The sequence below is a fragment of the Quercus robur genome, chromosome 12 (assembly GCF_932294415.1).
Source record: "Quercus robur chromosome 12, dhQueRobu3.1, whole genome shotgun sequence".
NCBI classification, from domain to species: Eukaryota; Viridiplantae; Streptophyta; class Magnoliopsida; order Fagales; family Fagaceae; genus Quercus; species Quercus robur.
In genome coordinates, this window is record NC_065545.1 from 27,175,989 (window position 1) to 27,200,074 (window position 24,086).

At 33.1% G+C, this 24,086-nt stretch overlaps 1 protein-coding gene and 1 pseudogene across 1 annotated transcript; both read left to right on the top strand.

Annotated features, from left to right (window-relative positions):
* Positions 1–484: 484 nt before the first annotated feature.
* On the top strand, positions 485–4,276 carry LOC126708330 (uncharacterized; annotated as a pseudogene).
* A 10,103-nt stretch (positions 4,277–14,379) lies between these two features.
* LOC126709855 (remorin-like) lies at positions 14,380–20,065 on the top strand. Its single transcript, XM_050410214.1, has 6 exons — positions 14,380–14,832; positions 15,709–15,774; positions 18,165–18,215; positions 18,316–18,403; positions 19,206–19,287; positions 19,640–20,065. The coding sequence occupies exons 1-6, from the start codon at positions 14,667–14,669 to the stop codon at positions 19,838–19,840; spliced, it is 654 nt and encodes a 217-aa protein (XP_050266171.1). The 5' UTR covers positions 14,380–14,666; the 3' UTR covers positions 19,841–20,065.
* The last annotated feature ends 4,021 nt before the right edge of the window (positions 20,066–24,086 follow it).

Here is a 24,086-nt window from a genome sequence, read left to right on the forward strand (position 1 = left end):
ACACGTAAGGGAGTGATTTGTGAGGTTCCTTTTTTTTTTCTTTTTTTCTTCTAACCTTTGTTTTGCAGCAATCATGTCTCACGATAGTGGTAAGAGCATTGCCGAAAATGATACAAAATTGGCTGATCCGAAAGCGTTTTTGGAGGCCATGATGAGTGAGATGAGGCGTGTGATGAAGATGGAGATGACGCAGGTTCACGAACGGATAAATCAAATGGAGAATAGACGTGAGGAGCAACCACAAAATGGTTGTAATTTGCGTAGAAGGGAAAGAGTTCCACCGAGGGAGGAGGATGAAGAGCGTTATGGGTCTGGTTTTGATGAAGAAGAAGATTGGGATTCCATTGTTAGCAATAGGAGACCTGGAGGAAGATTTAGAGAAGTTAGGAATCGCGAAGATAACAACTTGGGTGGTATTAAGATGAAGATTTCGTCCTTTTAAGGTAGGTCTGATCCTGAGGCATATCTTAAGTGGGAAAAGAAGATGGAGTTCGTGTTTGATTGCCACAATTACTCCAAGACAAAGAAGGTAAAATTAGCCATGATTGAATTTTCTGAATATGCTATTACTTGGTGGGATCAGCTTGTGATAAACAGGAGGCAGAATAGAGAACACCCAATAGACACATGGGAGGAGATGAAAGTAGTGATGAGAAAGCGATTCGTTCCAAGTTACTACTACCGAGAGTTGTACAAAAAGCTACAAGGTCTTAGACAAAGGAGTCGAAGCGTAAAGGACTACTACAAGGAGATGGAGATTGCTATGATCCGCGCTAATATAGAGGAGGATCGGGAGGCTACAATGGCTAGATTTTTGCTTGGCTTAAATCGGGAGATCCATGATAAGGTAGAGATGCAGCATTATGTGGAATTGGAAGATATGGTGCATATGGCTATCAAAGTGGAACAACAACTCAAGAGAGGGAATGGGACACGTGCAGGCCATAACTCTAGTTCTACCTCTTGGAAATCGAGTCATGCTAAGCCGCTGGACAAGTCACAAACGCCCAAACTCGAGCCCAAGTCCACGACCACCAGCCACGTTCCTCAGGGTAAAACCGAAGCCTCTACCTCTAGGAATCGTGATATTAAATGTTTTAGATGTCAAGGCAGGGGCCACATAGCAAGTCAATGTCCAAACAAGCAAGTCATGGTGTTGCAAGCCAATGGTGAAATTGTGACCGATGATGAAGATTCCGACACCGACGACATGCCGTCATTAGAGGATGTTTCCGAGGAGGAGTATTTAGCCCCTAGCGCATTGACATTGGTGGCGAGGAGAGCATTGAGCTTGCAAGCAAAAGGAGTTGATGAAATACAGCGGGAGAATATCTTTCACACTAGGTGCTACGTTAAAGACAAGGTATGTAGTGTGATTATTGATGGTGGTAGTTATACTAATATTGCAAGCACAATTATGATGGAGAAATTGGAATTGCCCATGGTAAAGCACCCTAGACCGTACAAGTTGCAATGGTTAAATGATAGTGGTGAGATCAGGGTGAACAAGCAAGTGTTAGTTGCATTTCGAATTAGTAAATACGAAGATGAAGTGTTGTGTGATGTAGTACCGATGCAAGCGGGACACTTATTGCTAGGGCGTCCATAGCAGTTCAATAGGCAAGTGAAGCATGATGGCTTTACGAACAAGTACTCTTTTGTACTTAATCAACGATCAATCACTCTTGTACCATTGACACCGCAGCAAGTATACGAGGATCAAGTAAGATTACAAAAGAAGAGTGATCAAAAGAAAGAGAGTGAGCAAAAGAAAAAGAGTGAAAATCAGAGAGAGGCCGAGAAAAATGAGGGAGAAAAAGAAAATCAAAGTTTGGCCCTTGAGAGAAAATCAGAGAGAAAACAAAAGAATTTCTATGCAAAAGTGAGCCAGATCAAGCGAGCAATGTTTTCAAATAAGCCAACGATTGTACTTTTGTACAAAGAGGCACTTTTAAACACTAACGAACTTGACCTTGCTTTGCTGAGTTCTATTGTTTCTCTTTTGCAGGAGTACGAGGATGTCTTCCCCGAGGAAACACCACATGGGTTACCTCCAATCCGAGGGATTGAACATCAAATTGATTTTGTTCCCGGTGCAACCATTCCAAACCAACCAGCTTATAGGAGCAATCCCGAGGAGACAAAGGAGCTTCAAAGGCAGGTAAGTGAATTGTTGGAGAAAGGGCACGTGAGGGAGAGCATGAGCCCATGTGCAGTTCCGGTCTTACTTGTACCTAAGAAGGATGGGACGTGGAGAATGTGTGTTGATTTCCGAGCCATCAACAACATAACGGTAAAGTATCGTCATCCTATCCCACGCTTAGATGATATGTTAGATGAGCTGCATGGTTCTTGCATATTTTCTAAGATTGATTTAAAAAGTGGTTATCATCAAATTAGGATAAAAGAAGGAGATGAATGGAAAACCGCCTTTAAAACAAAATATGGTTTGTATAAATGGTTAGTTATGCCTTTTGGTTTGACTAATGCTCCGAGCACCTTTATGAGACTTATGAACCATGTTTTACGTGCATTTATAGGCAGATTTGTTGTTGTCTATTTTGATAATATACTCATTTATAGCAAAAACATAGACGATCATGTAGTAGATTTGAAATCTGTTTTAGATGTGCTAAGGAAAGAAAGGTTGTTTGCTAATTTAAAGAAGTGCACTTTTTTCACCAATAAGCTTGTATTTTTGGGATTTGTTGTTAGTGCACAAGGTATACAGGTTGATGAAGAGAAGGTACGTACAATCCTAGATTGACCGAGCCCCACAAGTGTAGGTAATGTTTGTAGTTTTCATGAACTTGCTAGTTTCTACCAGCGGTTCGTAAAGGACTTCAGTAGCTTAGCTGCACCGCTTACCGAAGTGATCAAGAAGAACGTTGGATTTCAGTGGGGAGAAGAACAAGAGAAGGCATTTCAATTAATCAAAGAAAAGCTGACTAACGCACCTTTGTTGTCTTTACCCAACTTTTCTAAAACGTTTGAAATTGAATGTGATGCTTCAGGTATTGGTATAGGCGCCGTTCTTATGCAAGAAGGACGATCAATTGCTTACTTTAGTGAGAAACTCAGCGGGGCAGCCTTAAACTACCCAACTTATGACAAGGAGTTGTATGTATTGGTTCGGGCTTTAGAGACGTGGCAGCACTACCTATGGCCTAAGGAGTTCGTGATTCACACCGATCATGAGTCCTTGAAATACTTGAAGGGCCAACACAAGCTAAACAAAAGGCATGCGCGATGGGTGGAGTTCATAGAGACGTTTCCATACGTCATTCGGTACAAGCAAGGTAAGGAGAATGTAGTCGTCGATGCACTTTCTCGCAGGTATGCCTTACTCTCCACACTTGATGCAAAATTGCTTGGTTTTGAACACGTTAAAGAATTTTATGTTGAAGACCACAAATTTTGTGAGGAATATCGAGCTTGTGAGAAAATCGCCTTTGGTAAGTTCTTTAAGCTTGATGGATTCCTATTTCGAGAAAATAAGCTATGCGTACCTAATTGTTCTATAAGAGAGTTATTAGTGTAGGAATCACATGGTGGGGGATTAATGGGACATTTTGGAGTTTCAAAGACTTTAGCTATTTTGCAGGAACACTTCTATTGGCCTCACATGAAACGAGATATCGAACGGATTTGTGGTAGATGTGTCACATGTAGGCAAGCTAAATCCAAAGTGCAGCCCAACGATGGCAAAAAGAAAGCTGACTTTGTAAAGCAGATTCATGAGAAAGCAAGACTCAACATTGAGCGAAGAACGGAGCAATATGCCACACAAGCCAACAAGGGACGTCACAAACTGGTTTTTGAACCCAGAGATTGGGTTTGGCTGCATATGAGAAAAGAAAAATTCCTGGTGAAAAGATGTTCTAAATTGCTCCCAAGAGGAGATGGTCTCTTCCAAGTCCTCGAGCGTATCAATGACAACGCTTACAAACTAGATTTACCTGGTGAGTACGATGTAAGTGCCACTTTTAATGTTACTGATTTGAGTCCTTTTGATGTAGGTGGTGATTTGAGGGCAAATCCTTTTCAAGAGGAGGGGAATGATGGAGATCAAGGCACCGTTTCGAAGGATCTCGTTCAAGTACCAATTGGGCCAGTTACGAGAGTACGAGCAAAGAAGTTCAAGGATGTACTCAACAGACTCATCCAAGAGTTATGGGCTCAAGCAAATTCATGGAGACCCATTGAGCATGATCCACATGGGCAACAAAAAATCGTCAACTTGATTCAAGTTCTACAAGGATCCAGTCAAGGCTAAGAATTGGCATGAAATATTTTGGGTCTATGTAAAAAACGTTATTCTAGGTTTAGGTGATTTATTTCCTTGTTTATAGGTGCATTTAATGCTTTTTAGGTCAAACTTTATTCCTAATATGGTTAGGTATCAATTAGGAGTTATTTTATAATATATTTTCTTGTCTATCAAGTTTTGAGGAGCCCTTAAATAGGCCCCTAAGTTTGTAAACGTTTTTCAGAGATTATTGATAAAACTTGTGAGGTTTATTCTCTTTGGTTCTTTGAAGAACTACTCGAACTTATCGGGAATTCCCGTGGCGTTCATCTCAACTTATCAAACGAAGTTTCTACCACCGTTTGTGGCGTCTTCCTTATACCGAGGTTCTTGTTTGTCATAAACAACGGGTCGAGGTCTCCCATTTGAATCTGTCCATAGAACAATCTTGGGTTCCCTTTCGTTGTTGGGTCTCGTTATTCTTGACGGGGTTCACATCATAAGGGTTAAAATAGTAAAACCCGGTCACGGTAGGCATTATAAAAAAAGGCCCTTGCTGTGTACAGGGGACAACAACACGCACCACAGTATTAGAAATTCGAAAACCAGGAAATAGGAAACAAGTATTAAGAAAAAGAGGAAGAAAGAAAAAAAAGATAAGAAAGGGGAATATTAGAGGAGAAGGAAAGAAAAAGATAGAGAGTTAGAGCGGCAGGCATGCACCAATAGGTTGATTCCCTCTCTCCCTCTCAAAGTCCTGCTTTTTGCCAAAAACAAAGAGTTCTCCTGTGCACCAACCATTCAGGTCCGCTTCCCTTAAAGTGATTAATATCCTCGGCAGGATTTCCCTGGGAGATTATTCACTTTGAGAAGAGACGTTCTTCCCTCTCTGGTTTTGTTCCTACGGATTAGATTTAATCTGATTTCTTTCTTCTTTTAAATAACCCATATACTACCCACTTGTTTCCCTTACTTTCTTTATAAAAATAATTGTTGTTAAACTATGATTATCTTTTCTTAATTAGGGATTATCTATTCACTTTAATTAAAGAGTCAAAGTACTTTCTTTTATCTTATTATTATCATATCTGCCTACCACAACTCATCTAAAACAGTTCTGCCTGCCGTAAGTGCGCTCTTGGCAAACGAGGCATAGTTTGTGTATAAGTCGGACCAAATTGAGTTGCAATTGGACTGGTCTGAACTCCCTTACTCAGAATATTTTGGCCCAATACCGCAGGAGGTAGCCCAGCCTGATATAACCAAAAAGGCCCACTACAATCGTCAAAACCTGTGAGAAATTAGTTACTAATTTCTCACAATTTCAGCCTTTTGCTCATCTATTTAAGCCTCATTTCCCATGATTTTTCACACCCAAAAATTTCTAATTGAAGACTTAGAGAGCCAAGATAAACCCTAGATCAAAAACCCATTTCTCTCTACATTCTTCATCTCAACATAGCCATATACAATGAGAGGAGATTGATGATGTCACATTCTTCACTACCTCAAGAGTTATGAATGTAAATTGGTGTTTGGAAAGCATTGAAGCCACCAAGCCTTGGAGGCTTGAAGTTGCAATTAGAGCCTTAGAGAAAAGACTCGTGGAGTCAATCGCTAGCGGGAAATTAGAGGCTTGAGTACATAAATATTAGATACTACTTGACTTGGGTTTTCTAAGTATTATGCACTGCAACTATCTATTCTAGTAGATTATTTTTAGCGATGAAGCCATAGAGAGGCTTTTATACCCAATACTTGGGTTTTAAATTTTAATACATCCTTGTGTTATGTTTGAGTTCCGACTTTGTGTGGGTGGGTTTTCAATTGTGTTTTGACATACTTTATCTATGCTCAAGTTAACTGGTTAATCACATACAAATTGGACTTAATTGTTAGCTTAGCCTAAACTTAGCTGTCAATTGGGGTTAAAATTTGATAAACTTGCTAGTTAGTAGGTTGCATAATTATCTTAGGAAAAACTGCTTGCTATTCCAAATTAAACTAAAATTCGAAACTCAAAATTATAAATTGATTAAAAAGAAAAATAACTACAAAAATAAAGAAAGAAGAAAATAGTATATTTATTTTATTAACTATACACATTTATGTATTTTAAATGGATTTAGATCCATCTCCTCTATCCATTTTCTTTTATTTGACTATTCTGTTCCACCTTTTACCTACAAGACATTTTGAGAATCTCATTAAGAATATGTAAATAAAACTTGGAACCTCTGGCCCAACAAATTTATTAAACTTATCAAGAGTATTCACATCAAAGCTTTTAAAATTTTTAGTATTTAGCATATTAAAAAATCACTTTATCAATTTTAACAACTCATTTTATATTCTATAATACACCTAACATCAAAAGTTCTATTTTTTTATCATTTCATTTAAAATAATATAAATTACTCATTAAAATAATAATAAAAACAATTACCCAAACCACCTTTTCCACCACAAGCATTAAAATAATAATAATTTTTTTTTTTTTAATTGGAGCTACAGTGAGCTTTCAAAGATGAAAGCTCACTATAGCTCAGTAGGCTCAGTTGCTATTTTTTTTTTAAAGTTTAATATGTTTATTGTAACTTATTTTTTTGGTGCTTTTTACAAACTTAATGTTAAAATTTAACATTTATAGCATTTAATGCTCTTAGTTACTCAACGGTGAAGAACTAATTTATATTGTCATTTTAGATAAGGCTGTCATGATTGATTCTCTCCCGTCGTTTCTCCCACCACCGAAAAAAAAAAAAAAACCTCTTATCCTTAATAAAGGAAAAATAAGAAATAAGAAACATTAACATGGTTCCCCTCAAAAAAAAAAAAAAAAAAAAAGAATCATTAACATGGTACGTCCCAATCAATTTGGGAGGTGTAATTGGTGGGACCTTATTCAACAACCCTTAATATTGGACGTAGAGCATATTAATGGACCATGAAAAATAAAAAAAATAAAAACCTGTCGCTTATCTGTACTTTTTAAACCCCAGTGATAATTAATTATTTTTAATCATAGGTATATTATTAATCATAGATTTTTTTTTTTTTTTTTTTTTTTTTGCTTGTTATTAATCATAGAATTGAAGATGGAAAGAGGGCCAGCTCTCATGTCATAACGCAATTAAACCTAGTTTTTTTGTTTTTTTTTGAGGAACAATCAACAATTAAACCTAGTTTGTTACATAAAGAAATATAGAGAGGGAGTAAAATCAAGTTATGCTGTAGTTTAATTAGATTAATATTAAAATATTTATAAATGTATGAAAATATAATTTTTTTTTAAGTAATAGGATATGAAATTATATATATGAGTTAAATTCAAGTTACACTTAATATAACTCTAAACAACGTTATACCATCCAATAACTTATTATTGAATTCATATTTTAAAAATTACACAGTTAGATTACATGTTCTACATATTCTTAACATGTATACTAATATATATTCATGCCAATCAATTATTATTTACCATTCGATTTATAAACTCATCTTTTATACATTATTTTAAACAACAAAAAACTTGAACTTAAACAATTGATTGATGATATGACTATCGATATTTAATCATTTTGAAATTTTGCAAGTATGGAGAATGCACTAAGAAAATGTAATCCAATAATGGATTTATTAAAGTTCGTAATCAATTAAAAAATATTGAGTGATGTAACTTGAACCCATCTATATATATCACCAAAAAGTCAAATAAGGTGAAAAAAAAAAAAAAAAAAAAAAAAAAAAAAAAAAAAAACCGAATTAACTTGGTGTAACATTGGTTAAAGTTACACCAACATAGCCATATTAAATTTCATATATAGTTAGCCATATCTCACCAAAAAGTGATAAGGTAAAAAAAAAAAAAGAATTCTAAGAAACAATAACACTGTCATGCAAAGGTGTTTAATCTCAATCCTAATAATGTCCTTAGGAGGCATGAGATAACAGGTTTAGCTATTTTCTTTCATTTCTTTTCAGCCACGTGAAGGTGATTTCTTTGGATTAGCACTTTATCTTTTCTGTAACGTGACAACATAAGAAATTAAAGTCCACATTGTCTTTATATCATTAACTAGTACAAATATTAAGATCACAAAGACAATTATATAAACCTTTTTTTTTTTTTTTTACTTTTTCTTTATTCCTCTCAAGGATGCCATTCATTTCTTCTTTTATGGTGGACAAGGACTTGGGTTAAGGGAGACAGGGGGTGGAATTATGAGGTTATGTGTGTACGCATGACATGAGAGACAACAGAAGGTGCTCACGTGAAGGTAGTCGACCCCATCCACGCGCGCTCCCTATTTTAAAGACACCATCAAAGAGGGTCCCAAATTTTTGTATATAGGAAGGTCCATATTCACATACCATGATTTGTCCTGCCCCACTGTTGCCCCCTATGGAAGCTGCTCATGAAAAGTGAAAAAAGTGTTGAGAGAATAGATTAGATGCAATTAAAGATATCTACTTCAAAGTGCCAAGGATAAATAAAGATCATTCAGCTAAAATTGGGAAAATAAATAAATAAGTTAAGATCACGTGCTAGGACAGCCAAAAAGAGTACAGGTCTCACGTGATCAAAGAATCCCATCTCTCTCTCTCTCTCTCTAGGGTGTGGGTCCTTTGTTAAAGGAGCAAGCTCATGAATCTAGTTCACAAGCAGAATCTCTGCCTATGCAAATGTTTGGCTAACTATAGGTTCTTGCGATAGTCACTCTATAAGTACAAGTGCTTATGAGGTATTGGGGATAAGGATCAAGATTCAAGTCTCTAGGAGGGGGACTTCACACACATATATATTTAGATTAGGCTAGAGCAGAATTTTTATCTTGTATATAAAAAATAAAAATAAAAAAGATCATGGAAAATAGAAAATTTTGGCACTTAATTCTATATATGGTGTTCATAATTGTTCTTTTATCATTTGACCAAGATAGTAATTACATTTTGGTGAAGACAAAGTTTAAATCTTTTTTTTTTCAACTAAAAAAAACACTTTATAATAATGAACTAGAATTCATATTTATCTAATTATGCATATATAGCCGCACACCTTTAGCGTGATGGTCACTTCACAAATAAAAAGTTCTTGTTAAAAGAAGTAATGGTTGGGGTTTAAGTCTCTAAAATGTAGTTTCACACAAATATATGTTTAGATTATATTATAGTAGAATTTATATTTTGTAAAATTAATAATAAAAAAATGCGCCAACAGTGTGTTTGATTTTTTTTTTTTAATGGGTCTGATGTGGTATGCAACTTAGGAAATCCAAAAGAGAGAAAGAATACTAAATAGGTTAGACGTGAGCCCACATGGGAATTAGTAACCATGATGAAAGCCCAAGATGTTTCTACCGGGTTGAAGAAAACTTGCTAATGGGCCTTAGCTCAGATGGTAGGAATTGGGCTGGCCATGCCTTTGAGATTGAGTGCATAAAATACCATAACACCATAAGAGTATTTCTTACCAAGAAAGGAAAAGATTAATAAAACGTTGATTGAAGATTATAGACAAGATTCATCTACAATGAATTAAAACAAAAATTGAAATTCTTACAACTTATTCTCCAACAAGGATAATGGAACACTTTTAATCTTCCCTAGAGTCAAGGATAGAAGAATTACTGTTTACTCCAAAAAAAAAAAAAAAAAGCTTCGAATTTATTTTTACTATTTTTATGTACTAAAATAGAGGTTCTTCATATATCATCTTAATATGCTAGCGGGCCTATTTCATTATTTTCATGATGCTTTGATGTCATATAGGTCTATATATGATCATTATCTCCCATTAGGGGGAAGTGTTATTCCACATTAATGTTTTTAAGTTTTTTTTTTTTTAAATTATCTTTTTTATTTTATTTTATTTTATTTTTTTATGTTTGATAGTAACCTTAGAATGAGATAAAATTATTTTCAATAGTTTCTATATTTTCTTTTAACTTTTTTTTTTATTTAGCATGGTTTGAAAATCTGAGATAGATTTTTTTTTTCTTGTTGATAATTTTAGAAGAAAGCAATCTTTAAAAAAATATGACTTATTTTTTAATAGGATCTTTTACTACTTTTTCTTTTTTGTTAACCAATAATAGTTTTCTTTTAACTTATTATTTATGATACTATCAAACATAGGAAAATGTTAAAAAAAAAAAAAAACTATTTTCACAAAAAAATTTCCATTAAAACAAACAGGATGTTTAAATTAGCCAAGACTACTCTAGAAAATTTTATTCGCCAACCCAGCTTCTAGAACCACCACCAAATTTCGAATTGACACAAATTGAAAAAGGGTCAGACTTCAAATCAGTCCCCCTCACACAGTGCGAAAAAAAATATGATTTTTTTGTTCGCTTTGACAAACCCCCAATTCAAAATCTAATCCATTCTCAATATGGGTTCTGCTGAAAATAAATTAGCCTTTTCAACAAAAACTCATGTTCAAACGCTAATCATCGATAATAAGAGCTATAGACCTAGAACTAAAAATCTAGGCCGAACTAGAGCAAATAAATAAATTGGCAAAGGATTTGTAAAATTCAAAGCATGATAAAAGGACCCCTTCAAAAAAAAAAAAAGCATGATAAAAGGACTGGACACCATAACACATTGACCGCAATGGAGGGGATGGGGGGAGGGAGAGGGAGAGGGGATGATTGCATCAATGGTTTATTTCTTCCTGTTTTTTCTTTAGAAAAAGTTATGAATGACATTGGTTTAAGAAATATTTAAAAAAAAAAATTATAATAAAAGAAAAAAGTGACTGATTTTTGTTATACCATTTTATATTTTTCATAAAAATTATTTCAATTTTTTTTTTTTTAAATGATCTATTAACAAATACTCTAAGGGCACCTGTTAATCAGACAATTTTTCCCTTTTACAAATGTCTTTATGAGTATTTCAATACACCTCCATTATAACACCAACATTTTAAGTTTTAAAGATACGGTCGACAAAACCAAAATCTCCAATGGACACTCTTTTCTATAGTGACTTTTAAAACATCCATAGACACCTAAAAAAAATCAAATTAATAGTTATGTTATCAATCAAATATTTAAATTTCAAATTTTTGTGGTCTAAAATTGTGAATAAAAAATAATTTTTTTGATCAAATAGTAAATAATATTTGATTTAAACAAAACTTGACATGCTTATTAAAAACATAAAATACATATAATCTATAAATTTTACATTTAATAAAAAAAATTAAAAAGAGTTTGAAAGATTTTCTCTTCAAACCATTGTCCTACCCAGTTACTGTGAAGACTACTTTTTCAATTTATTATTGCACAGCTAACCTATGCTATGAAAAAAAACTACGTTCAACCCATGGGATACTGCTAATATGAGATCCGCCTGCAATGTAGTGGGCCTCGATGCTTCCGTCTTCCATCTCCCAAATGCTATTATGTCATAAAGGTCTGCACATGATATTAAGGTACAATTAAAGAGACAATACAATAGTTCAACCAATTAAGAATTAACACACTTTAAACGCCCACCTAAAATGCGATTAATAATTTTTTCCTCATTGTTGTAAAATACCAAGGATAACAAATTAACAATAGAGTGACAAGACAAATAATTGAGTAAATGAAATAAATAACATATGAATATTTTTTTTTTTTTTTAAGAAACTAAGTATTTTTAACACACATACAAGAAGAAGAGAAGATCTTAAAGAAACTAACAAAAATATATAACTTTCTTTAAGTGGTCATTCACTCAATTTAATATATATCTCTACTTTACATGAAATATATTAGTTTTACAAATAAAATATTAAAAATCAATGTAAAAAGAAAGTTAACTTCGAAGAAACTGATAGTAGTATATAACTTTCTTTAAATGGTCATTCACTCAATTTAATATATATCTCTACTTTGCATGAAATATATTAGTTTTACAAATAAAGTATTAAAAGTCAATGTAGAAAGAAAGTTAGCTTCGATGTTTTTATTTTATTTTTTGTTAGAACCTTATTTTTCCTCTTTCTTTTTGTGTGAGTTTAAACCTTCGAAGTATTAAACCTTCTTTTGTTAATATGCAAGCTTATTGTGTGGCTTTCTAAAGTGGTTGGGCATTGCTTAACAATGAAGCCAATATCTGATTGGCGATTCATTTATTTATTTATTTATTGACCTCATGATGAAGCCAATAAAACGTCAAATAAGATAAACCTTGCCACCCAAATCCCAATGTATGCTGCCTTATATCATAACACTTGTATCATTTTCCTCTCTATTTGTCCGTATTTTTGAGCTCATGAGCTATATTTACCTTCTTCTTTTTTAAACTAATTAGTATTTATCATTTTATCTATATGTTCTATAATTAGCATTTCCAAACAAAAATTAATTAAGTATAAGACTGTTTATTTTAATCTCTTTTCATACTTCATAAAAGTGGAAACTTTGTACACCAAAGTATCACTTTTAATAGTTATCTATACATGCTGCATACAAAACATATGTTGTTAGCCTTAGCCAACAACGGAACAACCTATACCCTTTCCTAACCTGGTATGAGCCAGTTTGAGTGTATGGCCATATGATCCTATCTATCTAGTATTCAGAATTTGGAATGGGAAAGCTTGAGAATCTCCTTTGCATCGTTTGTGTTAACCTAATTACCACAATAAGAAAATGAATAAATAACATACTGGTTATGCATTGCAATTCATAAATTAAAACATTTGTCTTTATAATTTTAGTTTACAAACTATAAATTATCAATTATTCAAAAAATTTAGGTTGTTAAAAATAATGAATTTACTCATTTAACCATGATTTCCTTTTTAAGAATTAAACCTTGAATTTAATAGCAAACTTTGTATACTTACAAAAAATTCTATCCCCAATAATAAAAAGACGGTCCAACCAGTTTTAATTTCGGTTCATAAGCTATTGGCCTTTTGAAATAGTACGATTTATGGTCTATTCTTCTTAATGTTTCTGTGATGAAAATTAGGCTAAGTTGCCGGCTTCAAGGAATGGTTTACTTTGTAGCTTATAAATACAACATGCAGGTTCATTAATATGGAAGCCAAATTAGATGCATTAGCCCAGATTTAATTAACTTGTATGTTTTTTAAGAAACAGAAAACGTTAGCCCAGATTTAAAAACAGTTGGTGATGGTACAATATTCAAGCACGCTTGAATGTGAGCTTGGCGAAACTTCTTTTTTTGGCGAAACTTCTTAAATAAGCACTTGTTTAATATCCAACTAAACTCAAATTGCAATTCCTCTGTCCCATCTAATGCCACTGTTTCTGTCCCATATTAACTATATCCGTTTGATTAAAGTACGTTTTATTATGAGAATCTTTATAAAATCGTAACTGTCTTAGTTAATTCTAAAATCTCCTCGCAATGACACTATTTAAAAAAAAAAAAATTAATTAATTAAGCGAAAATAGTGCTTTATACTTAATGTATCAACTCCAATTGAATCAAAATTTTAAGGCTGTATACTTAATGTATCAACTTCAATTGAATCAAAATTTTAGTCATTTTTCTTTCTATTAAAAAAAAAAAAAAAAAGGGTCATTTTCCGGATCATACCTTTTTACACCTTCAAAAGACAATGTATATTTCAAACAAAAGCAAGATAACGATTGGAAATTTGCCTCTCAATGACACGGCATACAGGGTCCTATATAGTATTTATTTTATTCTACACAACAATGCGACACATGTACTAACCTTAGGAGTTAAAGACTTCTAAACGATGTATAACTCATCTTATTGTTACTGTCATTAGCATTAAAAAAACAAAATACCCATGACTCATGACTCTACAAAAACAAATTAATTTTTTTTGTCCCTTAAAAAATGAATGCATTTTTGTAAGCAAAAGAAGGACGTGACACCTTGCAAGCAACGCAATAACGCATGGCTCACCATTACATATTTAACGCATGTCTTACAACTACTACTGCTCTGCTGTCATTAGCTGATTAGAACACCTGGCGTTTTGCACGTCAAAGATTTGGACTAGCTCTTGTAATTTTTATTTTTTTTTTAATTCAAGTAATTAGGTCCGAATTTGACACATATTCTCGGAGATAAGTTAAACTTAATTTTATTTTAGACCAGATTTAAATCTATTTTGTGACTAGGTAAACACTGAAAAAAGAATGCACAACTTATTGTGGGACATTATTAAGTAACCGCTAATTTGTCAAGACACAAAGTCCTCTATATATATGAACCAACTACCACAACCACCAGTTTGGAAGAGTTTGCTTGTTTTGGATTCCAATAAAAATCTTGTTCTCTGAGTTTATCTTCTCCAAACTGAAAATTAAGTTGGTGGTGACAGTTGGTGTGCTACTTTCAGAACTGTAGCTTTTGGTTTGTGTTGGAGTGATCTGAAGCCGTGGCTAAGTTAAAAGAATACGTTATGGGAGAGGAGGTGCCCCTCAAAGTTGATCAAGAGCCTGCACCTGTTGAAGAAAAAGAAAAGGAAGAAGAGGATGAGGAGCTAGCTCGAAATGGTGTAGCTGAAGGGAAGGTTGTGATCCCACCTCCTCCTGATCAGAACAAGAACGCTCCTCCAGTTCATGAGAGTAAGTGTTCTCTCTCTCTCTCTCTCTCAGTGTGTTTGGTTCTTGAGAAAACTAAGTGAGAGAATATGGAGCTTTTGATTTATTAAGTTCACCACTAGGAGGCAAAATATTTATGTTGTAGTCTAAGTAGGGTAGAGTTTGTGGTTTTCTTGAAATCCCTGTTTATACTATGATGAAAAAAACGTAGAATTTTGAGATATCTCTCTTGAGTGTGTTTGGTTCTTGATAAAACTGAGTGAGAGAAAATGGAGCTTTTGATTTATTAAATTCACCTCAAGGATGCAAAATATTTGGGTTGTAGACTAAGTAGGGCAGAATTTGTGGTTTTCTTGAAATACCAATTTGTATCTGATGGAAAAATGTAGGATTTTGAGATATCTCTCTCTCAATTTCTTTGCAACCAAATCTATTGTTGATTCTTATTTGCTTGGGTAATTAGTTTATGAAAATTAGTTGTGCAATTAGTTTCTTGATTTTATTTTTCAGTAATTCTAATTTATTCTGCCTTATAATGCTTTAGAATTTCTTAATTCAAATATTTACTTGGCACCTTTTCTTAGAAATATCCCTAATTAAACTCTCTAGAGCTTAATAATAATGTGTCGTAAGAGTGTAATAATAAAGTAATACTTTCCTAATATATACTTGTAACCAATTGAATAATTAACCCCAACACCAGTAAATTTTAAGACTTTGATTATCTTAAAGCTTTGCCCCCTCCACATTATAATTTGATGTTTTCTTATTTTGATGTGGATTTCTTTTATTTATTTAATCAATACAAAATTACATCTTTTTATGTCACCTTTTCTTTTAAGATTCAAACTATATAAAAACTATATAAAATAATGAAGTTTTATTTTAACTTGAGTGTAGTTGAAGGGAAATTTGTGATCCCACCTCCTCCTGATCAGAACAAGACCGCTCCTCCAGTTAAGGAGAGTAAGTGATCTCTCTCTCTCTCTCTCTCTCTCTCTCTCTCTCTCTCTCTCTCTGTGAGTGTGTTTGGTTCTTGAGAAAACTAATTAAGAGAATATGTAGCTTCTGATTTATTAAGTTCACCACAAGGAAGCAAAATATTTGTGTTGTAGTCTAAGTAGGGTAGAGTTTGTGGTTTTCTTAAAATCCCAGTTTGTACTTTGATGAAAAAATGTAGGATTTTGAGCTCTCTCTCTCTCGTTTTTGGTTCTTGATAAAACTAAGTGAGAGAAAATGGAGCTTTTGATTTAATAAGTTCACCTCAAGGAAGCAAAATATTTGTGTTGTAGTCTAAGTAGGATAGAGTTTGTGGTTTTCTTAAAATCCCAATTTATACTTAGATGAAAAAATGTAGGATTTTGAGAACTACTCTCTCTTACAGTTTCTTTGCTACCAAATCTAGTGTTAATTCTTATTTGCTTGGGTAGTTAATTTATGAAAATTTGATGTTCAATTAGTTTCTTGATTTTCTTTTTCAGTACTTCTAATTTATTATGCCTTATAATGCTTTAGATTTTCTTAATTCAAATATTTACTTGGCACCTATTCGTAGAAATATCCTGAATTAAGCTCTCTGGAGCTTAATAATGCATCATAAGAGTGTGATAAAAGTAATATTTTCCTAATTAGTAACCTCAACACCGATAGATTTTAACATTTTAACATTTTAAATTTATAGGATTGAGAGTGAATTCAAACTCAAACCACATGTTTTAATAACATGATAAATTACTATTTGTTAGTAATAATATCACACTAAAAAACAACAAAAATGGATTTAAAATTAGAAAATTATAATTCAGAAAGTGAAATAAATATTATTGAATTTACTTTTGAATATGAAAAAAAAAAAAACCCCACTTCAAATTGTTGCCTAAAACCTCAAACTATATCAATATGCCGAGGGGGAAAAGGGCAAGGAAGACAATTGCCCCCCTTTTTCACCCAAAAAATAATAATTAAAAACTATGTTTATCTTAAAACTTTGAGGTGAATTTCTTTTATTTATTTCTTATTGATATATTAATTTTTTTCATACTGTAATCAATACACAATTACATCTTTTTATGTCACGTTCACTTTTTTTTTAAAGGAAAGAAAATCGTTCCTATTCTATCGATTTCTTTTCAGATTCAAACTATATAAAACTAAATAAAGCTTTGAGAAAAAAAAGTGGAAAAGAACAAGAATGAGTTATAACTCTATATAAAAGCAAAAACCTGATAGGAGCTCAAATTCTATATGTACTAATTATTTCACCTCCATAAAAATTTGTATAATAAGGAATACAATTTTGGGATAGTTACATAATAATATAAATTTATGTAAGTTGGGATAATTACACAATTAAATTAAATTAATATATACATATAAGTATGTTTGGTATATGTTTTTATATATTTTCCTCGCTGAAGTCAAATTATAATTGTCATTGACTATATATCAAGGGGGCCATCTTGATAATTTAAGTTTTTTAGACAAATAGTAGTTTATCATGGTATTAAATCATGTTATATGAGTTGGAATTTACTTTCCATCCTAGGTCTCATTTAAAAAGTCAAATCTTGGAAGTCATTTATCTCCAAATTTTGGAAATTTGGAGGCTTTTTAGACCAAGACCTATGGCCGGCTCTAGCTATCAACAAACCGTAAATTCAATAATTTAACTAATATTCTAATATCCCAAATCTAATATATAATAGGTTTCTTTGCCATTATTTATTTCTTTATTTATTTGAGAAGAAGGTTTCTTTTGCCTTTTAGCTTCTCGTAGTGGTATATATATATATATATATATATATATAATGATTTCTAACAATGACTTCTAACTTCTGAGACTGTAATGCTTCAAAAAATTAAACTGATATGCTTATATTGCTGGAAAACCACTAGGATGTAAATCATTTGTCCCCAAGTTTTCAGAAAATGTGTCCAACTGTGAATATCAATATATCAATACCTAACTCATGGTCGATTCACTATCTAGTATAGGCCTACTAGAACATGAGAGCAATTTGTATCCTTTAATATGTTAGCTTGGTCACCCAGTCTTTCTGTTTCATAGACATGACCCATTCAATTTCTGTAACGTTTTTTTATGATATGATTGACCGTTGAAACCACAGGAAAACTAAGAGAGCATACAGGCTACGTACTAAACCAATGCATGTCACAAAATTCTTTCTAGCTCTTATTGTTATTGAAAAAGAGTTTGCACTTTGCAGCTGAAACTGACCAACTCTTTATTTTCGTTACTACCTTCAATGGGTGATACCATTTAAGAATCAAAGATTACTTCAGTGTGGGACCGGTTCATTCTTTATGTAATTTTGTTTGAAACTTTATTGTGGCAGAAATAGCAGATCCTGCTGTTGAGGAAAGTTCGGAGGGTGCAATTGATAGAGGTAAAGGGTTTAAGTTACTTGTACAATATTACTTTGAATATGAAAGAGAATCAAGAGATTGATATCTTTTTCAAATTGATAGAGTAAATTGTTTTCTCAGATGCAGTGCTTGCACAGGTGACAACTGAGAAAAGGTTGGCTTTAATTAAAGCATGGGAAGAGAGCGAAAAAACGAAAGTAGAGAATAAGTAAGAGGCTATCTTAAACTTTCAAATTCCTTTCACCTTCTCTTTGTATTCTCTTGTACAGCCCAATTTCCTAGAGGGTAAATTAAAGAAGGTTATTAATTATTATATCAATTAACTTTAATTTGGGGAAAAAAACATTACTCTTGGTGATTAAACAAGTATTAGAGCTTGTGACAGTGTGGGGGGCAAAGATTAAAGTTGAAGTCTCTAAGAGGAAACTTTACACACATATACACTTAGATTATGCTAAAATAGAATTTTATTTATCTTCAAAAAAAAAAAAAAAAACAATTTTGGTTGGTCCGATCTCTACAAATTTGAAAATTTTATTTTTGTAACCTACACATTTTGAGTTGGAAAATGTTGTGTACTTGTATCCATCTTATTAAATTTACTATATATACTCTTTGTACCAATCTAATCATGAGCTTTGATAGTTAATGTGACTTCAAAAGATATTCAGGGAATCTGTGATAGCAAAATTTATAATAAAATGTTAGACATATTATAAATTTTACCACACAAATCTTATAAAATAATGTGTCTCTAATCACAAAATTAAAATTAACCATTTATTTATTATGTTATTGAAGTGTTACTAATCATTTTTATTGGAACATATGCAGTAATTCTATATAAGTTGCTAGCCAAGGCCAAATCAAAGAAATTGAATCAACAAATCAAAACATGAAATTTAGTTAAATAATTAATATTCTGGAACATTTTCTCAATACTATTAATAAAGGAGATGACATTTTTCAGCTTGATTATAGTATAACTCAGTATTGGGATTGTCCAACAGGGCTTATAAAAATCTGTCTGCCGTTGGATCATGGGAAAATAGCAAGAAAGTATCTGTAGAAGCACAATTGAAGCAGATTGAGGTAGTAAGCTCTCTTGGATTGCTTGCATTTATTCTTTGGTGTTTGTTCTGTTGCTTCCTTATTGATGCACAAGCACAAGGCTCCGCTAACTAGGAATAGGATAGTGAACATTCTTTCTAGAACTAGAAGTGCATGTCTCGACTCTCGATTATCAATAAAGCAAACTCATTTTGGGCATAATATAAAATATTTCATATTTTATGCAATTGTTAGTGGCATACTCAAATGTTATGATATGTTCAGATGCCCATGACAAAATTTTCAGCTATTAGTTTGAAAATATTAGCATATGACATGACATCAATACTTGATTGAATAGTATTAATTTGACAAACCCTTTTCTATGTAAAAGGAAAAATTCGATAAAAAGAAGGTAGAATATGCTGAGCAAATGAAAAACAAAATTGCTGAGCTCCACAAGGCAGCAGAAGAAAGGAGGGCGACAATCGAAGCCAAACGAAGAGAAGATTTCCTTAAGGTAGAGGAGATGGCTAAAAAGTTCCGCTCTAATGGATATACACCAAAGAAATTTCTTGGATGCTTCAGCTTTTAAGGTTACTAATTAAGCAAGAGCACAGAACAAATAAAGAAAAGTATATTGGAATTTAGTTTTCCTTTTTAATTTCTTCTTTGGCTTGTTTTTTTTTTTTTTTTTTTTTTTTTTTTTTTCCTTATCATATGATAATACTACAGAGTATGTCTTTGTTATATGTATAAAATACAATATAAAATAAAGGGCTATGAATATAATCAATTAACATTGTCTCTTCCATGGATAGCTTACAGAGGTTTCAAGTTTTCAACCACTGAACTTATGCTCAACGTGTGGAACGAACTGTCTAAGCCATAGAAATTCCTACTATAAGCATGATATTTGGCCTAGACCAAAAAACCAAAAAATTGCATATTATTAAATCCCAAATCACCTTGGCGGAAAATTATAACGTGGGTTGAGTTTTTAGGTTTTAAGGGTATTTTGGTAATTTTGAGAGTTTTTAGGATATTTTGTCCAATTTGAAAGTTTATGGGCATTTTGGTAATTTTATAGATTTAAGGGTGTTTTGGCAATTTTAGAGAATTTAGTAGTATTTTAGTTATATATATATTCATTGATTTTTTCTATAAAAAAATATTCATTGGTTATTGGGTGGTGCTTATGCATGAGAATGATGAATTGTAGTAGTGCTATTGATGTTAGTTTAAGTTATTAACCATATAGAACATAGTTTGATCAGGACATTTAATGGTACTAAAATAGTTTTTCCTTATGATTTTCATAATATTGGCGTTAAGGTCTAAAAGGTCACCATCGAAAAAGGACCATCACAATTGGTAACGCCAATATCGTGAAAATCACTATTGGATACTATATATTAAATATCAATTCACAATTATTGTCTGTGAAATTTTACCAAATATAATACAAAATAAAATAATAAATTAGTCAAATAGTATCTCCTAAATTGAATGGGGATAGGTGCATGGGATTGTTCAGCTCAATTACGGTTTGTTATATTCAATATCTTCACATACAAAATATTCGAATAGAAACAGTATAAAAATTATACTCATTAGTTTAGAGAAAAAATAATAACAAAAATCTAAACAATTTAGTTTGTATGGAAAGCTAACAAAAGCAAATTTTAATTTTGATTCTAGTTGAATTTTCTTTAAACTTTGGTTTAAAAAAGCTATAAATAAATATATATATATATATATTTTATATATATTCAATATTTTCTTTTAATCTTAAAATATCAATTTTACAAAAATTTAAAAACTTAGATCAGATGGGACACATGACGCAAAATCAGACTATAATTGAATTCCAATTTGAAATCTAAATTGATTCTCTCTCTCTCTCTCTCTCTCTCTCTCTCTCTCTCTCTCTCTCTCTCTCTCTCTCTCTCTCTCTCTCTCTCTCTCTATATATATATATATATATATATATAATTGGATTGGGTTGGATTCAAGTTTTAATTAATTGGTTAAATAGGTTATAATCAGTAAGTGAATTTTATCTATCCTACCCAACCCATTTCTCCATAGAGCACTAGTATTGGGAGGTGTAAATACCCCCAGTTGCTATTTTACAACCAAAACATCAAAAAGCATGCTCCATCTGGGTATGGGAATCCTATATATTTTATAACCAATGGACAGTTGGTTCTTATATATAGAACCTACTGTTCACTTGGATGTAAAACAAATACTATTAATTTAATTGAAAAATCAGATCTTCTCTCTCTTCATTCACCTCTCATCTCAGTCACTTTTCTTGCTCTCTCTCTCCCAATTGCAGAAGCTCCATGCTCTTTCCATGTTGCTCAATCACACTCTTTCTCTCTATCGTTTTTTTTTTTTTTTTTTTATTCAAGATTCAGATCTGCTTTGGGTGGCTTCGTGTGAGTTATACGGTTTTTGAAGCGTTTAAGCGCGTTCCTTCTTGACCTCATGCTTTTTGGCTTCAACTTCCTCGTCGCAGCGTTGAGGGAGCTGGCGCTATTGTTGGAACCTCCACTTAGGGCTGAACTTGGGCTTAGGTGGAGGCTTGCCATCGACGAGATAGAAAGAGTCGTCATTGGTGGTGTTGGATGAACCCAAGGAGTCGTCTTGGAGTGGTTCTGGTTCTTGAAGTTAGCGCAGATCGGCGTGGGGTTGTCGGGGCTGTGGGTGGCCGTGTGTAGGCATGGGTGGGTGGTTTGCTCGACTAGGTTTTTGTGGGTCTTGGCTGTGATTTGTTCTATGGGTTTTAATTTTGGATTTTAGTTTGGTGTTACAATGGTGGGTTTGGGGGTTTGGTTTGGTGTTTTAGGGTGTGTTTGTTTCATGTAAAATATTTTCCGGAAAATACTTATTTTCCGGAAATGCTATTTTCAGGAAAAGAAAATATTTTTAAGTGTTTGGTTGCATTTCAGAAAATGTTGTGAAAAATATTTTCTGGTGTTTGGTTGTGTTGTTGAAAATACCATAGAAAACACATTTTCTACTATTATTGCTCACATTTTCTCAGCTGCCAAACAAATATATAATTTCATTCCTCAATCTAGAAACACAAATAAAACCCAAAAAAAAAATTTCATAATTCGGTCGCGACTGGGTTCGACGAGAGGCGAGATCGCGTGGCGGAGGCGAAGGCGAGATCGCGCGGCGTGGTGCTGTGATCGCGATCGGCGCGGTGCTGTGATCACGATCGGCATGGTGCTGCGATCGCGATCGGTGTGAAGGCGAGATCGTGATCGGGGATCACGAATCTGGGTCGAGACGGTCGGTTTTGGGGTGCAACGAGAACGATCGGTTTTGGGTGGATCAGTGCTGGGGTGCGACGATCTCGCCGATGGTGCGATTGGCGCGACGAACAAGCTCAGTCTTGGGTTTTCTGGGTTCGTCGGAGTCGGTTTCTGGGTTCGGTCTCTTCTTCCTCTCTCTCTCTCTCTCTCTCTCTCTCTCTCTCTCTCTCTCTCTCTCTCTCTCTGCGCGAGGGCTCTTTTTCCTCTCTCCCTCTCACTCAGCTCTCTCTCTCTCTGTTTTCTAGAAAATAGTATTTGAAGGTAAAATAAAAACGGAAATCAATTTACACCCCAACACAGGACAACTGAAATGCATTTCCGGAAAATGCATTTTCCATGCGCAACCAAACACCCGTAAATATGGAAAAGTATTTCCGGAAGTGATTTTCACTGAAAACAAACACAGCCTTAATGGAGTTTTAGAGGTGGTGGTGGTGTTTGGTGTTTCTAAGTGGTTGGTTTGGTGGTGCTGGTGTGTAGAGACAGAGATGAAGTGATGGAGGAGATAATAATTTTTAATATTTTTTGTTGGTATATTTTATATTATTTTAATGAGTTGTTTGTAAAAATAGAAACTGGGATGTTGGGAGAGTTATAAAATGAGATGGTAAAATAGATAAAGTAGGTTTTTAGAGTGTAAAATAGAATTTTTTTGGCATCTCAGATACTAATGCTCTTATAAGTAATCATGTATGGTGACTTTTTTCATGTGATTTAAGAAAAATAAAAAGCAATATAAAATGGAAAGGTAAAATAATCATGTGTACATACATTTGTTGTTTGAAGCCAAGACTATTGTAACTCAATTTACTAATTAAAACCTATATTATTTAAGATTGATGTTTATTAAAAATTATTAAAAAAAAAAAATTGAAATGTACTGCAAGTCTACAATTACATTGAATCTCAATCCAAACCAACCCTGAGTGAATTACAACAAATTTTTCCGTCCCAACACGTAAAACACTGTTCCAAGCACTTGGGTTTTTTAAGGTCGCGACTAACTCATCAGTAGGTCGCCAAATCACTACTTCCAAGTGATCAAATACTTTTGAGTCCATGAATTGGACCAGGTCGTAAAATGGAGGCGAAACTGCGAAAGGCACTAAAACACTTGTTTTTTTTTTTACAAAACACATGGTTGAAAACAAACTTTCGTCAACCGCTCAACGACATATTAAAAACTTTAAAACAAGACTTAAAAACTTTTTGATTTATCCAAGACAAGATCAACAACAATCACAACACATTTGATCAAGTACATTCAAATATAGATGGATGTAAGGACCTGATTTAGACCTCTAGCCCAACGTGTATATGGACTTAAGCCCAAAACAATAAATTTGTAGAGAATGAGTTGGAAAACTGGGCTCTCGTGAATCAGATAACAGAAAAACAAGTTTTGATGCTAAAAAGAGAAAGATAACAGAAGTTTGTTAAGGAATAACGCTCTCGGATTGGTCCGAGGACACTGGTTCTTAAATATTTACTCTTAAAGCTTTATTATAG

Bases quoted from the DNA above. Each gene is read 5' to 3' on its own strand.
- LOC126709855 (XM_050410214.1), top strand. From the start codon at position 14,667: ATGGGAGAGGAGGTGCCCCTCAAAGTTGATCAAGAGCCTGCACCTGTT. The intron at 18,404-19,205 runs GTAAGAGGCTAT...ATTGTCCAACAG, and splicing joins AAAACGAAAGTAGAGAATAA to GGCTTATAAAAATCTGTCTG. The intron at 19,288-19,639 runs GTAGTAAGCTCT...TCTATGTAAAAG, and splicing joins CACAATTGAAGCAGATTGAG to GAAAAATTCGATAAAAAGAA.